Source organism: Danio aesculapii, chromosome 17, assembly GCF_903798145.1.
Source record: "Danio aesculapii chromosome 17, fDanAes4.1, whole genome shotgun sequence".
In the NCBI taxonomy this organism is placed as follows: Eukaryota; Metazoa; Chordata; class Actinopteri; order Cypriniformes; family Danionidae; genus Danio; species Danio aesculapii.
This window is the reverse complement of record NC_079451.1, coordinates 22,996,684-23,012,425: the sequence shown is the minus strand read 5'-3', so window position 1 is coordinate 23,012,425 and position 15,742 is coordinate 22,996,684. Positions and strand designations below refer to the sequence as shown.

At 35.5% G+C, this 15,742-nt stretch overlaps 1 protein-coding gene across 1 annotated transcript in view; it reads right to left on the bottom strand.

Moving 5' to 3' along the window:
• The window catches only part of ush2a (Usher syndrome 2A (autosomal recessive, mild)), a 445,979-nt gene that overhangs the window by 182,217 nt on the left and 248,020 nt on the right, over positions 1-15,742 (bottom strand). Inside the window, 1 exon segment of the mRNA XM_056477496.1 lies at positions 1,371-1,999. Within this exon segment, the coding sequence (XP_056333471.1) occupies positions 1,371-1,999 (629 nt within the window).

The following is a 15,742-nucleotide window of genomic DNA, read 5'->3' as shown; positions in this document are numbered from 1 at the left end:
TTCTGGACTTTGAATGTCTAAGAACTGTTGTTGTCTATGTAGGATAGGAGAGCACTCAGATTCATCTAAAATATCTTTGTTCTGAAAATGAATGAAAATCTCAGGGGGTTTGAACGAAATTAGGAGTAGAGTAATTAATAACAGAAACTTCAGTGTTAAGTGACAAACCTTTTAAAGTTCCCGTGAAGTGCTTTGAAATGTGCCTTTTTATTCGATGTTTGGCATAATCTCAACCAAAGCATAAACAGATGGTGGGACATAGTGTAGCTCCTCCCCTTTAAAAAAAACAGCTAATAGCGTTTTGTTTTATCACCGCTCTGCTACTGCAAGTGGTTGAGCTCAAGCGCATCAAATGGGAAGCGTCTTGAAGTGGGCGGGGCATGTAAGATATTAGTGAGCATTTGATTTGTCACCATTTGATGAGAAACATAAGTATGATGTGACATTTATAAAATGTTAATCCGTTTAGACAGAAGTGACAAACTACATGCTTTACATGTGCATAACATGTTTATAAACTAACAATACTGATATTAACATCTTACATTTAAATACCTTTAAGTACAACATAAATAAACTGTAATTAGAAACCTAGGGTTTCAGTTCGATAGTGATTTTAATTTTAAATTTAGTTGTTAAATCCATTTTTTTTTTATTTATGACACAAAAAGTAAAGTCGTTTCTCTCTTTTAATGACCTTGAAAAGGTGATTCATGCTTTTATTTTGAGCAGACTTAACTATTGCAACTCTTTGTATGTAGGTATCAGTCAAATTACACTGAATAGACAGCAATTAGTCTAAGATGCGGCTGCGAGACTTTTGACAAGGACTTCCAAGCATGAACACATATATTTCCAGTTCTTTCCTCTCTGGGCTGGCTGCCTGTTAGGTCACGATTGATTTTAAATGATTCTTTTTTGTTTATAAATCCTTAAATCTTATTTATCAGATCTCCTATATCTATATACTGTAATCCTGGTAGAGGTAACTAAGGTCTTCTGATCAGTTTATTCTTTCTGTACCAAGGTCCCTTAAGCAAAGTGGGGAAGGGGCTTTTGCTGTTATCGTCCCAAAATACTGGAACAAGCTTCCACCCCACATTAAACATGCTCCAACTTTATCTGTTTTTAAAAACCTTCTGAAACTGCATGTCTGTTCCTTAGAATTTGAGCCCTTTTAATGATGAGGGGTTTGTCTTATGTTTTATTTGTTATGTATGTGCTGTAGGACTTGTTATTTTAATTAGTATTGATCGTGTTCAGCACTTTGGGCATGTTGTGTTGTAAAAAATGTGATATATAAATATAGCTAATTGCTATATATGCTATATATACATAAACTAATTAACTAACTAACAAACATTCCATACCTGCACTGACTCAGGCCCTAAAACCGCTACATCAGGTGGCTGCAGGCCTGCGGGTCTTGAAGGCCTGGTGGTCACTTTCTCCCACTCACTGCTATTGGATCCCCCTAGCCTGGTGTGTGCCACAATACGGTACTCATATGAGCTCCAGGGGCTGAGTGTGGCGGAGCTGTCCAGGTAAGTAAGAGTCTGATTGGGTTGTAAAGTGGCCACAGTAGAGATCTCCTGGGTTCCGCTGACTCTCCTCTCCACTGTATAGCCGTCCAGCTCCCCGTTGACAAGACGTGGTGCGGCCCAAGACAACAGCACTGATGTGGGGGTGTCGGAGTAAAGGTGTGGGGCCGGAACGTCCTCTGGGGGCGCTGGAGGGGTGTGTATGGTGTGGGACTCAGCTGAAAGTGTGCAGCCGGCAGCGGTGCAGGCCTCCACCTGGATTGTGTACAGCTCATACGGTGTTAGATGAGAAAGCATGTGGCTGGTACTGTTTCCTGGTACACTGGTAATTAGCTGCTGGTTTTGGTAGAGATTGTAATGGGTGATGATGCCATTGGGCTGAGATGGAGGAGACCAGGAAATAAAAGCACTTCTGGAATGGATGTCAGAGAGGACTGGTGGGTCAACTGCTCCAGGCCCTGAAGAGGAAAACATTTTTATGTTATTGCAATAACAAACTTTTTATGTAAACATTTCCTAAAGTCCAGGGTGAACCGGAAGTTGCTAAGACTTTTATTTTAGTATGCTGATGTATTTGATGTAGTAACAATAAGTTAAATATTGAGTAGGGGGCAGGGCTTTCTTTTTGATGTCAACAGAGATACTCCAAAAGTGAAAGCAAATGGTCAGATTTGACTAAAGATTATTCAAACATTTTGTTTTTAGTTGATTTGAACTCACAGATTGTTTACTTTAAGAATAACAAGGTATTTTAGCAAAATAAACAGACAATTTTGTTTTCACACAGATTTTAAGCAGTAATAAAATAAATAAATAAATAAATACTTTATGAATGCCTTTTATAAGTAAAAGTGTTCATATATTTTTTACTGAAAACTGATTTACTTGATTGATTGATTGAAAATGTCTTTTATTTGTCAGGGGTCTCCACAGCGGAATGAACTGATAACTATTCCAGCATATGTTTTATGCAGTGGATGCCCTTCCAGCTGCAACCCAGTACTGGGAAACACCCATAATTTCTCATTGACACACACACAACGGCCAATATTGTTTATTCAATTCACCTATGATGCATGTCTTTGGACAATGGGGTAAACCGGAGCATCCAGAGGAATCCTACGCGAACACAAGGAGAACATGCAAACTCCACACAGAAATGCCAACTGACCCAGCTGGGACTCAAACAAGCGACATTCTTGTTGTGAGGTGACAGTGCTTACCACTGAGCCGCCGTGCAATTATCATTATGAATTATAATATAATATATTATCATTTGCAATGATAATTATTATTTAGAAATCTATTGTTCTTAATCTTGTTATTAATAACAATACCAGCATAACCAACAATACTATTACTTAATGGATAGATCCATAAAAAATGCACTTTTAATTTTTTAATTTTAAATAAAATGTATTACTACTATTTCATTATTAATAATTATTAACATAGTTGAATATTACTAATTGAAAATACATTTGTAAATTTGCAATTTATAAATACGCATCCTCATCATCATCAGCAACCGATGAATATGACCAGCAATAATTTTAATAAATAATAATCCAGTCTGTCTAAAATGTTTAAAAGCTCTGTAGTTTAATATGAAATTTCATGTGTCTTTTTAACAACAAAAATGTTTGAAAGAATGCAAATTATACAATGCAATAGAAGGCAAATTACAAAATAGCGACACTCTCCCACATTTGTAGCTAATATAACTGCCCTTATTTCAGTTTTCGGTATAAGATTGCAGAAGGATGGTTTGACTAGAAATGTACAGTTTTCACGATTATACTGATAACCTTTAGTCATTCGGCAAAACTTTAGTTCGAACTGCTGTAGATGAAAACCCATTCTTACATGTTTAAAAAAATAAATAAATAATAATAATAATAAATAAAAAAAAAAAAAAAAAAAAATATATATATATATATATATTATATATATATATATATATATATATATATATATATATATATATATATATATAAGTTAATTATGTCTTTAGATGATTTGCAGTAGAGAACTGATGCTTCTGGCTCATCTGGATGAACTACAGAGACGCAGCTCCTCTCTGACGGCGCAGCATTGAGACTGACAGCACAAGGACACCGTCTGATTGGAGCAGCCTGATTCTCTGGATTAAAATGTAGAGCAGGCGCTGTGCAAATCAGCTCATTTGCCAAAGAGGACAGAGTCATGGCTGCCTATGGCAAGCAAATATGAAATTATATTTATGGATTTATTCGTTGAGGTTATGTGGCTAAAGGAGATCAGCTGTGTGTGAGGCGAGACTCTGAAGGGTCTGTAGTGAATTGGAGGAAATCACTTAAGTTTCCTGCTCGGTCATTTTTCTGAGTGCTTACAACAACAGCAGTCATGACAGCACTAACATCAAGAAATCCTTCATGGATCTTCAGGCTTGAACAGCTACAGTAATTTTAATAATTACACACATACACGCACAGACAGATAGATGGACACACACACAAACATATATAGGAAAACACACATCAACTTCCTCATGCTCTTCATCTTTCTCCCATGTTTGACTCTAAAATCTATTTAGTTATAACTAGTATGAAACACTAAAATAATGGTTAGTTTACCACAAAATTTAAATTCTGTCATCATTTAAATAAAAAAAACCTTAAAATTAGTGGGCGATTCTAAGATATATTTTAGCTTTATGTGTTGCTTTATAGATATTTTTGAAGCATTCTGATCTGTATATCACTTTGGTCAATCTTGAGTGAGTGAGTGAGTGAGTGAGTGAGTGAGTGAGTGAATGAATGAATGAATGAATGAATGAATGAATGAATGAATGAATGAATGAATGAATGAATGAATGAATGAAAAAGTAGAAAAGAATGAATGAACGAATGGCAGACAGACACAAACAGAAAGAAAAAAAGTCAAAGACAGACAGAAAAAAAAGTCAGACAGACAGATATAAAAAAAGTCAGACAGACAGATATAAAAAAGTCAGACAGACAGACTGAAAGGATTAAAAATGAATGAATGAATAAACTGCCGCAGTTTGATGACGTACTGGACCAGGTCCATTACATAGTGAACGGTCGCCTACATCTCCCCCAACCCTAAACCCAACCGTCACAGTAGTATGGGCGTTACCTTAAGGCTGATTTATACTTCTCCATCGAGTGATCGGCGTAACCCATGGTGCCTGCATTGCATGTAGTCGTGCATTTATACTTCTGCGTGCGCTCATTCAAAGGCGGGAACTGGCGGATGTGCAAAATCTTTAATCATAAGGTAAACACAAAACAAAAGTTTCCATCTGAAGCTCCTTCACGGGACTCGACACGCTCTCAGCACCACCCACACTCATCACCGATATAAGGCCAACCACTACGCGTTGTTGCGATGTGTAGTTAAATTTTTTGAGATGTGCGCGTCAGCATTGGGGATGACCACGGCGAGGAGTATGTGACCGCGCAAAGGTTGCAACCGACCATACGTGTGAGCTTCACGCAGAAGTATAAATCAGCTTTTAGCCTTTAGTTACAATCTCCACTACGTATTGGACCTGGTCCAGTACGTCATCGTGATACAGACTGCAGCGAGGACATCTTGCCTTTGTTTAGAAGACAAATTAACTTTTGTTGAACAGACATTCAAATGAAACTCAGATGTGATCATTTTAATTTGTGCTCCATTTGTTATGGGTGTACAATTATAATTTTTTTGGAAGTTTGAAAGAACAAAACAACCCCACAACAAAACAACCCCACAACAAAGAAAGTAAAACTAAAGCTTTTTTTTAAAGAAAGATGGGGTCTTAGAACCAACTGACTTTTTTATATAGACCAAAAATATATATTCATCATTTGTAAATATTGTTATGACTTAGATAAAATGTTTAAATGAAAGTTCATTCATTCATTTTCTTTTCAGCTTAGTCCCTTTATTAATCAGGGGTTGCCACAGCAGAATGAACCGCCAACTTATTCAGCATATGTTTTATGCAGCGAATGCCCTTCCAGCTGCAACCCATCACTGGAAAACAGCCATATACATTTGCATTCACACTCATACACTACAGACAATTTAGCTTACCCAGTTTACCTATATGTCTTTTGAACTTCTGGGGAAACCAGAGCACCGAGAGGAAACCCACACGAACACAGGGGAACATGCAAACTCCACACAGTAACACCAACTGACCCAGCCGAGGCTCGAACCAGCAACCATCTTGCTGTGAGGCGACAATGCTACCCACTGTGCCACCGCGCCGCCTATTATTTATTTATATTTTTTTAGGGGCCAAGCAGTGAAGCTGCAAAGGCACCTATTGTTTCCGTTAGCGTTCCTATTATTCTTCTTCTTCCGCCAGTTTTGAATGGCAGCCCATATAACCATATGCGGGAAAGTTGTGTAATTTAGCACAATGATAGAGGGCAGTGTCAACATGAACCACAGCAAAGCTGAAGTCTTTAACTCAAACTCTCTAGCACCACCACCTGTCCAAAGTTTCCCTTATGTTTATTGTTATAACTTTTGAACCGAATGGGAAACAATCAAAGTTATTTTTTGCTCTGATTCATTTTCCGTCATTTCCACTATTTAATTTTTTTGCCCGCAAAACCTGTTTGAACAAACTCATCCTAAGCTGTTTGTACAATTTTAACCAAAACTGAATCACATGATCTACAGACCATGCTAACCAAAAGTTATTGAATTCAAGTTGATTAGACGAACACTTTTCGTTCAAGTTGTGAACAAATCTAACGTAGAGCTTGCAAAATTGGACTTCAGGCACTATCTCCGTAACGCATTGACATTCACACCAAACTTGGTGTGTGTTATGACAACCATGGTCTGAGGTTATCTGCAACATTTCAGTGCACTGCCCCCTATTGGTCTTTTTTTTTGCTTAAATCTTCTCAACCGTTCATCCAAAATTCATAAAACTGGTCTCATCACATCTGACAGAGCATGCCAAGTCGAACGATGTCTGATTTACCCAGGTCAGCCATTTTGGGCATCGTCCATTTAGATTTTTTTTTTAGCCAAAATGTTTTTTTGTTTATGGCACTGACAAATGTGCTCAAATATGCTTATTCTGCCTCTGGACTCCTTTAGTCTTTCTGGCTCTAAACTGCTTGGTCCCTTAATTGCTGCTTGCAGCTTTATTTATTTATTTATTATTATTATTATTACAATTATTATTATTATTATTTAAAATCTGGCCTAAAACCAAAGATTACAATCTTTTGTTGCTTTGTGAGCTCTGGCATTTCCCTCAGCAAGTGCAAATGGAGAAAATACCATTTTGATGATTTGTCTTTATTTGCAATGTAGACCATTGCTATTTGGCTGATCCAAAATGTCACAGTGGTTTATTGCACTTTTTGTACTCCTTTCTTGAGGCCTGGTATACGGATGCAGATTCACGCTACAGTAATTTCTTATACCATTTTTCTGACAGAACTGTTAAGAAATTTCCCCAAAAAAATGAAAAAATAAGTTAAAGAGCTGGAACACTGGGTAAAATGAGAGCAGTTAGAGGAGGAATATATGAGATGCGGTAATTGAAGTGAAGTTGTTTTGTTGCGTTTTAAGCGTCTCCTGTCTGCTCTGGAGCCCGGGCCGTCTGATTGATATTTGGGCCCTATGAAAGCTCATTTGAAGGTAATGTTTTCCTCCTCCATTTACATCCCACGGTAGCAGGGTAATGGTGTAGCGGCAAGGGCGTGTGGATCAAGGTGACTGGCTCTCTCTCTGCCGTGCTGGGCTGCTGATGTCTCCCCACAGATGGCCCACTTTCCACCTCCCATCACCATCACCTCCCAACTGACTCACTATGTATAGAGGAGACAGAACCGGCTACATGTACATTTCTCTCCCCAAAGCTCAGCGGCCACCGCAACAAGCATCAAGGTAATGACTTATAAAAACTAATCAGGGAAAATAAAGGGACATGGTGGAGCGGAAGCAAATTTGCTACAGTACTTTTATATGTTACTTAAACACAAAAACTTTAATGTTATTCACTAATCAGGCACACGATGAATAAATGTCTGTTATTACAAATTCTGCTTGTGGAATTTCTTAACTAACGTTAACAAAGATTAATAATTGTCACAATAAATGTGTAACTAATTGTTTGTTTATGTTAATGAATACATTAACTAACATAAATAATGGACCATTATTTTAAAGTGTTACCAAATATTTATCTATAAACATGAATCTAAAGTAAAGCAGAACATTAAGCTCAGAAATCATGAAAATAAATCATATTTGAAAAATAGTGTTACAATAAATATGTTAATATCTTTAACAATTTATTTTTGATTTAATTTATGATTACATAAAATAAATAAAAGTAAAATTAATCAGAAACATAAATCCCCAAACTTTTTAAAAGATGTTTTGCACAGATGGGTGTTTTTTGTGTTTATTATAACGAACTGCATTGAGGGATCTTGATGTCTGCTCCGTCCACTTTTAATGTAAAAAATGTCAACTTTGTGAGTGATGTTTGTTGACATTTTTAGAAATTTGAAAAAATATATGTACTGTTTGAGTTATGGGTTACGTTATTGATAAATCATAATTAAAATTAAACATTATGAATTAAAAATTATGCAGAGGCTAAACACACTAGACAAGCACAGAAATCTCAATTTGACTCATTATAGATACATTTTTTATGCTTTATTATTATTATTAATAATTATTATTTTATATTTGGCAAAGGCACATTAAAATGACTGAAAGGAAAATATTTGGTAATACTTTAGAAGAATGGTTCGTTAGTTAATGTATTGAATAACATAAACTAAGTATGAATAATCTTGTAAATAACATTTACTAATGCATTATTAAAACCGGGCGCTGTGCTTGTTACCATTAGTTAATACAAAGTGGGTTAACATGAACTAACATGAAATAAATAACCCTTAAATATTGTTAACTAACGTTAATAAAGATTAATAATTACCACAAAAAATGTATTACTAATTGTTTGTTTATGTTAATAAATACATTACCTAACATTAACTAATGGGCCATTATTTTAAAGTGTTACCAAATATTTATCTAAACTGAAGCAGAACATTAAGCTCAGAATTTATGAAGATAAATTATATTTGAAAAACTACAGTTGAAGTCAGAATTATTAGCCCTCATTTGATTTTTTTTTCTTTTTAAATTATTTCCCAAATGATGTTTAACAGAGCAAGGAAATTTTCACAGGATGTCTGATAATACTTTTTCTTCTGGAGAAAGTCTTATTTGCTTTATTTTGGCTAGAATAAAAGAATTTAAAATTTTTGTAAAAACCATTTTAAGGTCAAAATTATTAGCCCCTTTAAGCTATTTTTTTTCCGATATCTACAGAACAAACTATCGTTATATGATAACTTACTTAATTATCCTATCCAGCCTAGTTAACCTAATTAACCTAGTTAAGCCTTTAAATGTCACTTTAAGCTGTATAGAAGTGTCTTGAAAAATATCTAGTCAAATTTTATGTATTGTCATCGTGGCAAAGATAAAATAAATCAGTTATTAGAAATGAGTTATTAAAACTATTATGTTCAGAAATGTGTTGAAAAAAAATCTCCTCTCCGTTAAACAGAAATTGGGGGAAATAAATAAAAAGGGAGGCTAATAATTCAGGGGGGCTAATAATTCTGACTTCAACTGTATGTTAAAATAAATATGTCAATATCTTTAACAAATTATTTTTTATTTAATTTTGATTACATAAAATTAAATCAGAATAGTAAAATGAATCAGAAACATAAATCCCCAAACTTTTTAAAAGATGTATGTTTTCTGTTGATTTTGAAAGCAGATATCTATACAATTACTACAACAGTTCACAAATTCAAATATGAATCATGGGTATTTTTTTGTTTTGTTTATTCTAACGAATTGCATTTTGGGATCTTGATGTCTGCTCCTCCCAACTTTAATGTAAAAAATGTCAACTTTGTGAGTGACGTTTCTTGACATTTTTAGAAATTTGGAAAAAATATATATGTACTGTTTGAGTTATGGGTTATGTTATCATGATAAACCATAGTTAAAATTAAACATTATAAATTAACAATTAATCTGAGGCTAAACACACTTAAACAATACAGAAATGTCAATTTGACTTATTATAGATTTATTATGCTTTATTAATTATTATTCAATCAAATAATTTGTGATAGAAAAAACTGATTGCACTACTGTTCAAAAATTTTGTGAATTTGTACGTTATTTTTTCAGTAAATAGTTTTTTATCCGGCAACGGTGCTTAAATTGATCTAAATTAAATCATTCTAAATTAAAGCAGAATAACACGCTCAGAATCCATGAAGATAAATAATATTTTTAAAATAATGCTAAACATGCTAATAATATGTTAAAAATAAATAATAGAAAAATAAAATCACTGTAAAAAAAATCAGGAATGTCTAAAAGATGTATGTTTTCTGTTGATTATGGAAGTAGATATCTATAACATGGAGGCAATTATTACAACTGTTCACAAATCCAAATAAGCATACTTCAAATGCTCAACACTGCATCTTATACATGCAAATAAACTCGCACCAGCAGTGCAATTCATTCTCACTAATGCTTTAGCAACCCAAGCGTGTTCAATTTGTAATACAAGTAAACGCACTGCACTATCAAAACAAACTGACCTTTTTATACAGATCAACTTTATCATAATACCTCCGATTAGGAAATGACGTCAGGAAATAAAGAGCTTTAATCCCCATTAGTCATCTAGCTCAAGCTTCATCCATTTTCACTTCCCACAGCATCCGCTGCTGCTTATGATTCCGGCCCAGATTTCTCCATTCATCTACTGGCTGTTATTTTTGGGGGTAATTTTTTACTGTGTCTGCGAAGGGGGCCCTGCCGATTCCGCTCGCTCTCCTTCCTGATAAATAAACAATGCACAGATCTGACCTTTGGGTTAACAGGTTTTTATGCTTGCTCCACTCAGCACTCTAACTGATTCAATTACCACAAAGGTTCAGGAGCGTCCATGAATACTGAAAAAGCTCGTGCCCAAACGCCCGCATAGGTGCTCGGCGGCAAATCCAATGTGGCTCTCAGGAGAAATTCCTTAATTGTAAATAATTTTACCACATGAGACAATCAAGTCACCTTGAACGCCAACCACCCCTCCTTACTTCACCGCCGGCCAGCTTTCCTTCCTTCCTTCCTTCTCCGCTCTTTCGGTCTGCAGAGGCAAAGTGTTATTTAAGCTTTACTGGTCTGCGTTAAATTCCGCAATTTGAAGGGCTGTTAAGTTTTTCAATTGAAATTTCATTTAAGATGCAGGTGCTTTTGATTTTATTGATGCTTTACTGCTCTCAGGGTACAAGCAAGAACACAGTGCAATAACAGCAGTCGGCCTCAATCAGGCATCGGCAACAGCTGTAATCTCAGGACATTTGGGATACTTAGAGAGGCCTTTCCTGGGCCACTATAAATCGCTACAGCAGAAGGGAAAACAAGAGCGCGGGCCGCCAAGCCTTAAATCACATTTATAAGGATTTGGTTAGCATAATAATAACACAATCAAGTGACAAGGCAAGGAGGAGGGGGGAAACGGGGAACGTGAAGGAAAGAGAGGATTATTTTTAGCATTGCAGAGGTCCTTGTGACAATATGATAGCTTTGAAGGTTAGCGTGGCTGATGTCAGCTAGGACGGATATGTCGGTATATGCTACTTTCAAGAAGCCGTTTGTCGTAAAGAAGATTGAAAGGAAAAGGACGGAAAAAAAGAGCATTCTTTGTGAAATATTCCTTTGGTTTTGAACTTGATGAAGTGTACATTGTTGTACAGTAAGTTACATCTTTCAAGGTGAACTGCACAGCTTTGGTGGCTCGGTACATAATGTTTTAACAACTGTGCACGAGCTGATGATTAATAGCAAGATGAAATAATAAAGGTTGGGTGTTTGATTTTGTTTAAATTAAACTCAATTCAAGAAATGAAGTTATTGAGGTGTATGCGGACATGTACGTTAACTACCAATTACAGGAGATATTATGGTTAACTAGTAAAACTGTAAAATTGTTAACCTATTTTTCATTAAATATATATTTTCAAGATTAACTTGAAACTAAAATAAAAAAGAAATGATAAAAAAATAAAAATAAAAATCACACAAAAAAACTAAGTCTAAAACTAAAATCAGAATTAAAACAAAATCTAAAAACAGTCAGATTCGGAAAGCATTTAAGTTGCCATCTACCACATTGTCCACCCCTATTGCTCATCACCACACCTTTAAGCCATCACTCATTCACTCCACATTTTCAATTTGGTCCAGTAAAGGAATGGTCACTATAAGAGACTTGTACATGGATGGAAAATGTGCTACATTCCCTCAGCTGAAACAGAATATTCTTTTACCATCACATTTTTTAGATATCTACAGCTGAGAAACTATGTTTATATGTTTATGTCTATGTTTATACATTTACTGTGTCTACCACTATTAGCAGATGAACATGATATAAATTAATTTTTGCTTCTCCTGATGCCTCTAATTTGATTTCCCATTTTATAGATGTTTTTACTGATCACTTCAACATATCTATATTGTATTTGAAAGATTCCTGGGAAAAAGAGGCATTTAAATTACCAATGAGGACTGGAAAAAGGTCTATCAAGGTCATAAATACGTTCTATTAACTCAAGACACCATCTAATCCAATATGAAGTAGTACATCGGCTTCATTATTTTGGGGTTAAGCTTAATAAATTCTACCCCTCCACCTCCTCAACATGTAACAAATGTGAATCTACGGAAGGACTTTTTTTTTGGTCATGCCTAAAACTTTTTGAGATTTCAGATTCTACTCTAAGGCTTATTCTTGTGACCTTGCCCCTGATCCAGCAATCGCTGTTTTTGATTGGTCTGACTAACTTCATGGGTTCAGTCATCTAATTTAAAAAGATGTAAAATATGGAATGGTGATAAGTAAAAAAATTATTATTATTTGTCTATGGAAAAAGGCATCAAAACCACTTTTTTAATCCTGGCTTTCAGAATTTTCTAACATTTACAGAGACTTAGAGACAATATTTCTGATAACATTGCTGGTTTCGAAGCCACCTGGAAAGCCTTTTTAAATATCTGACAAATGCCAAGGATAACAGTTTAAATGTATAACCCTGTCATTGTCTACAAGATCATCATAATGCCTGTGCCCAGTGGCCTAGAAATAACATTGTTAACCTTTGAATAAAAGGAGGAACTGATGTAATAATGGTTTTAAAATCATTTTTTTTCCTGACTTTTGTCTCTTTTTTTGTTTTGTTTGCTTTTCTTTTTTACTCTTTATAATTGTTGTTGATTTTTGTATTGCTCTGTGTTGCTATAAGGTCAAATAAATCATAAAATATTATATAAAAAAACCACTAATTACTCTGTGATACAAAAATAGCATGATAAAGTAGTCATGTCAAAACTATCAAAATAAGTTTGTCACTTGCATGTGTTCATTTCACCAAAACCAATTTCAAATACACAGGGAAAATGTTTATACAGGCAAATTTTAAATGGCCACAACTAATTCAGAGCAGTAAATGCATGTGCTTGCTCAGTTTGTTTTCTGAGCAAGGTTTTTTTTCTTCACTTCCGCCATTAGTGAAGTTTTTTTTCCCTCTCCGCTGTTGCCACTGGCTTGCATGGTTCGGGATCTGTAGAGCTGCGCATCGTTGGATTTGCCCTTTAATATTTGGACTCTCAGTAGTGATTATTAAACCACACTGAACTGAGCTCAACTGAACTGAACTTAAACACTACAAACTGAATTACACTGTTCCTATTTACTGTGACCTTTTATGTGAAGCTGCTTTGACACAATCTACATTGTATAAGCGCTATACAAATAAATAAAGGTTTGTGCTTTCTTTTGATCAATTAGTCCAAAATTGCTAATTGTAACTGTTGTTTAAAACTCTTCACTCCTCTAACTCAGGAAACTCTTTTTTTAAATAAAGAAAATTCTGTACTTACTTAAACAGCATTTCTTTTTAACACATGTAGTTACAAGGTTTATAATACTTTGCATAAATATTAGTAAAACCCACAGACCAGACGTAAAGGCTGACCAAAAACATTGAAAAACTAGTCAAAAATATGGAGTTGTAAGGTTTCTGCTCAGCAGTGATGGTACACGTCGCTCGTGTGTTTTAGCACAGGCACAGCAGACAGAGGAAAGAGCTCTTCTACATGGCAAAGTTTATGTTCACAGAATCGCCTGTCAAGTCTAAGGGGTAAAAATTCATGGATGGAATTACTTTAAAAAGATGGTTATAAAATCTTAATGGAATGATAAAAAGCAGAGGAATGAGGGCCTTTTGAATACTTAAAATGCTCATACATCTTGACTAAGGAGATCTCTAGCAGTGTTCAGACATAGCACAGCACGAAAGGAGCCAAACAGACAGATCGAAGTGTTTTCCCCACAGTGCCAAGACTGTATTTACAGAATCAGAAAGGTGTATATTTGAGCTTTTATTTTGTGAAAAGGAGAGACTGAAGTCCTACATAATATGAATGATGTAAAAATAAGTAAAAAATAACTGAAAAATAATGAATTTATTTATTTTTCTTAAAAAAGATCAAACTTTATAAGTAAATAACAAATTAGTATACAAGAAAGCAGAAAAACAATAGCAATTATAAATGTAATCAATAAGAAGTGACAAATAACTTTTTGCACATTTTTTGTTACAGCCTTATTCCAAACTCCACACAATACCCCATAATGACAATGTGAAAAAAGATTTTCTTGAAATTGTTGCAAATTTATACAAAATAAAAAGCCTTAAAAATCACATGTACATAAATATTCTTAGTCTTTGCTCAATACTTTGTTGATGCACCTTTTGCAGAAATTACAGCCTCGAGTCTTTTTGAATATGATACCACAAGCTTGGCACACCTGTCTTGGGAATTTTTGCCCATTCCTCTTTACAGCACCTCTCAAGCTCTATCAAGTTGAATGGGAAGCGACGGTGTATAGCTACTTTCAGATCTCTTGAGAGATGTTCAATAGGATTTAGGTCTATGCTCTGGCTGGGCCACTCAAGGACATTCATCAAGTTATTGTGAAGCCACTCGAATTATATTTAGCAGTGTGCTTTGAGTCATTGTCCTGCTGGAAGATGAACCGTCACCCCAGTCTGAGGTCAAGAGCACTCTGAAGCAGGTTTTCATTCAGGATGTCTCTGTACATTGCTCCATTCATCTTTCCCTCTATCCTGAGTAGTCTCACAGTTCCTGCTGCTGAAAAAACATCCCCACAGCATGGTGCTGCCACCACCATGATTTACTGTAGGGATGACATTAGCCCAGAGATGAGCGGTGCCTGGTTTTCTCCAAACGTAACACCTGCCATTCACTTCAAAAAGTTCAATTTTAGTCTCATCAGACCAGATAATTTAGTTTTTTATGGTCTGAGAGTCCTTCAGATGCCTTTTGACAAATTCCAGGCGGGGAGTGGCTTCCGTCTGGCCACTCTACCATACAGACCTGATTGGTGGACTGCTTCACAGATTGTTGTCCTTCTGTAAGGTTCTGCTCTCTCTCTACAGAAGAACGCTGGAGCTCAGACAGAGTGACCATCGAGTTATTGATCACCTCACTGACTAAGGCCCTTCTCCCCTGATCACTCAGCTTAGATGGCTGGCCAGCTCTAGGAAGAGTCCCGTAGGTTCCAAACATCTTCCACTTATGGATGATGGAGGCCACTGTGGTCATTGTAACTTTCAGAGCAGCAGAAATTTTTCTGTAACCTTCCCCAGCCTTGAGCCTTGAGACAATCGTGTCTCGGAGGTCTACAGACAAATCCTTTGTCTTCATGCTTGGTTTGTGCTTTGACATGCACTGTCAAACCCTGGCACCTTATATAGACAGGTGTATTTCAGATCATGTCCAATCAACTGAATTTACCACAAGTGAACTTCAATTAAGCTGCAGAAACATCTCAAGAATGATCAGAGGAAACAGAATGTACCTGAGCTCAGTTTAGAGATTCATGGCAAAGGCTGTGAATACTTATGTACATGTGCTTTTTTAGGTTTTTTATTTTTATTAAATTTGCAACAATTTCAAAAAAACTAATTAAAAAAAATATATATATATTTTTCACATTGTCATTATGGGGTATTGTGAGTAGAATTTTGAGGAAA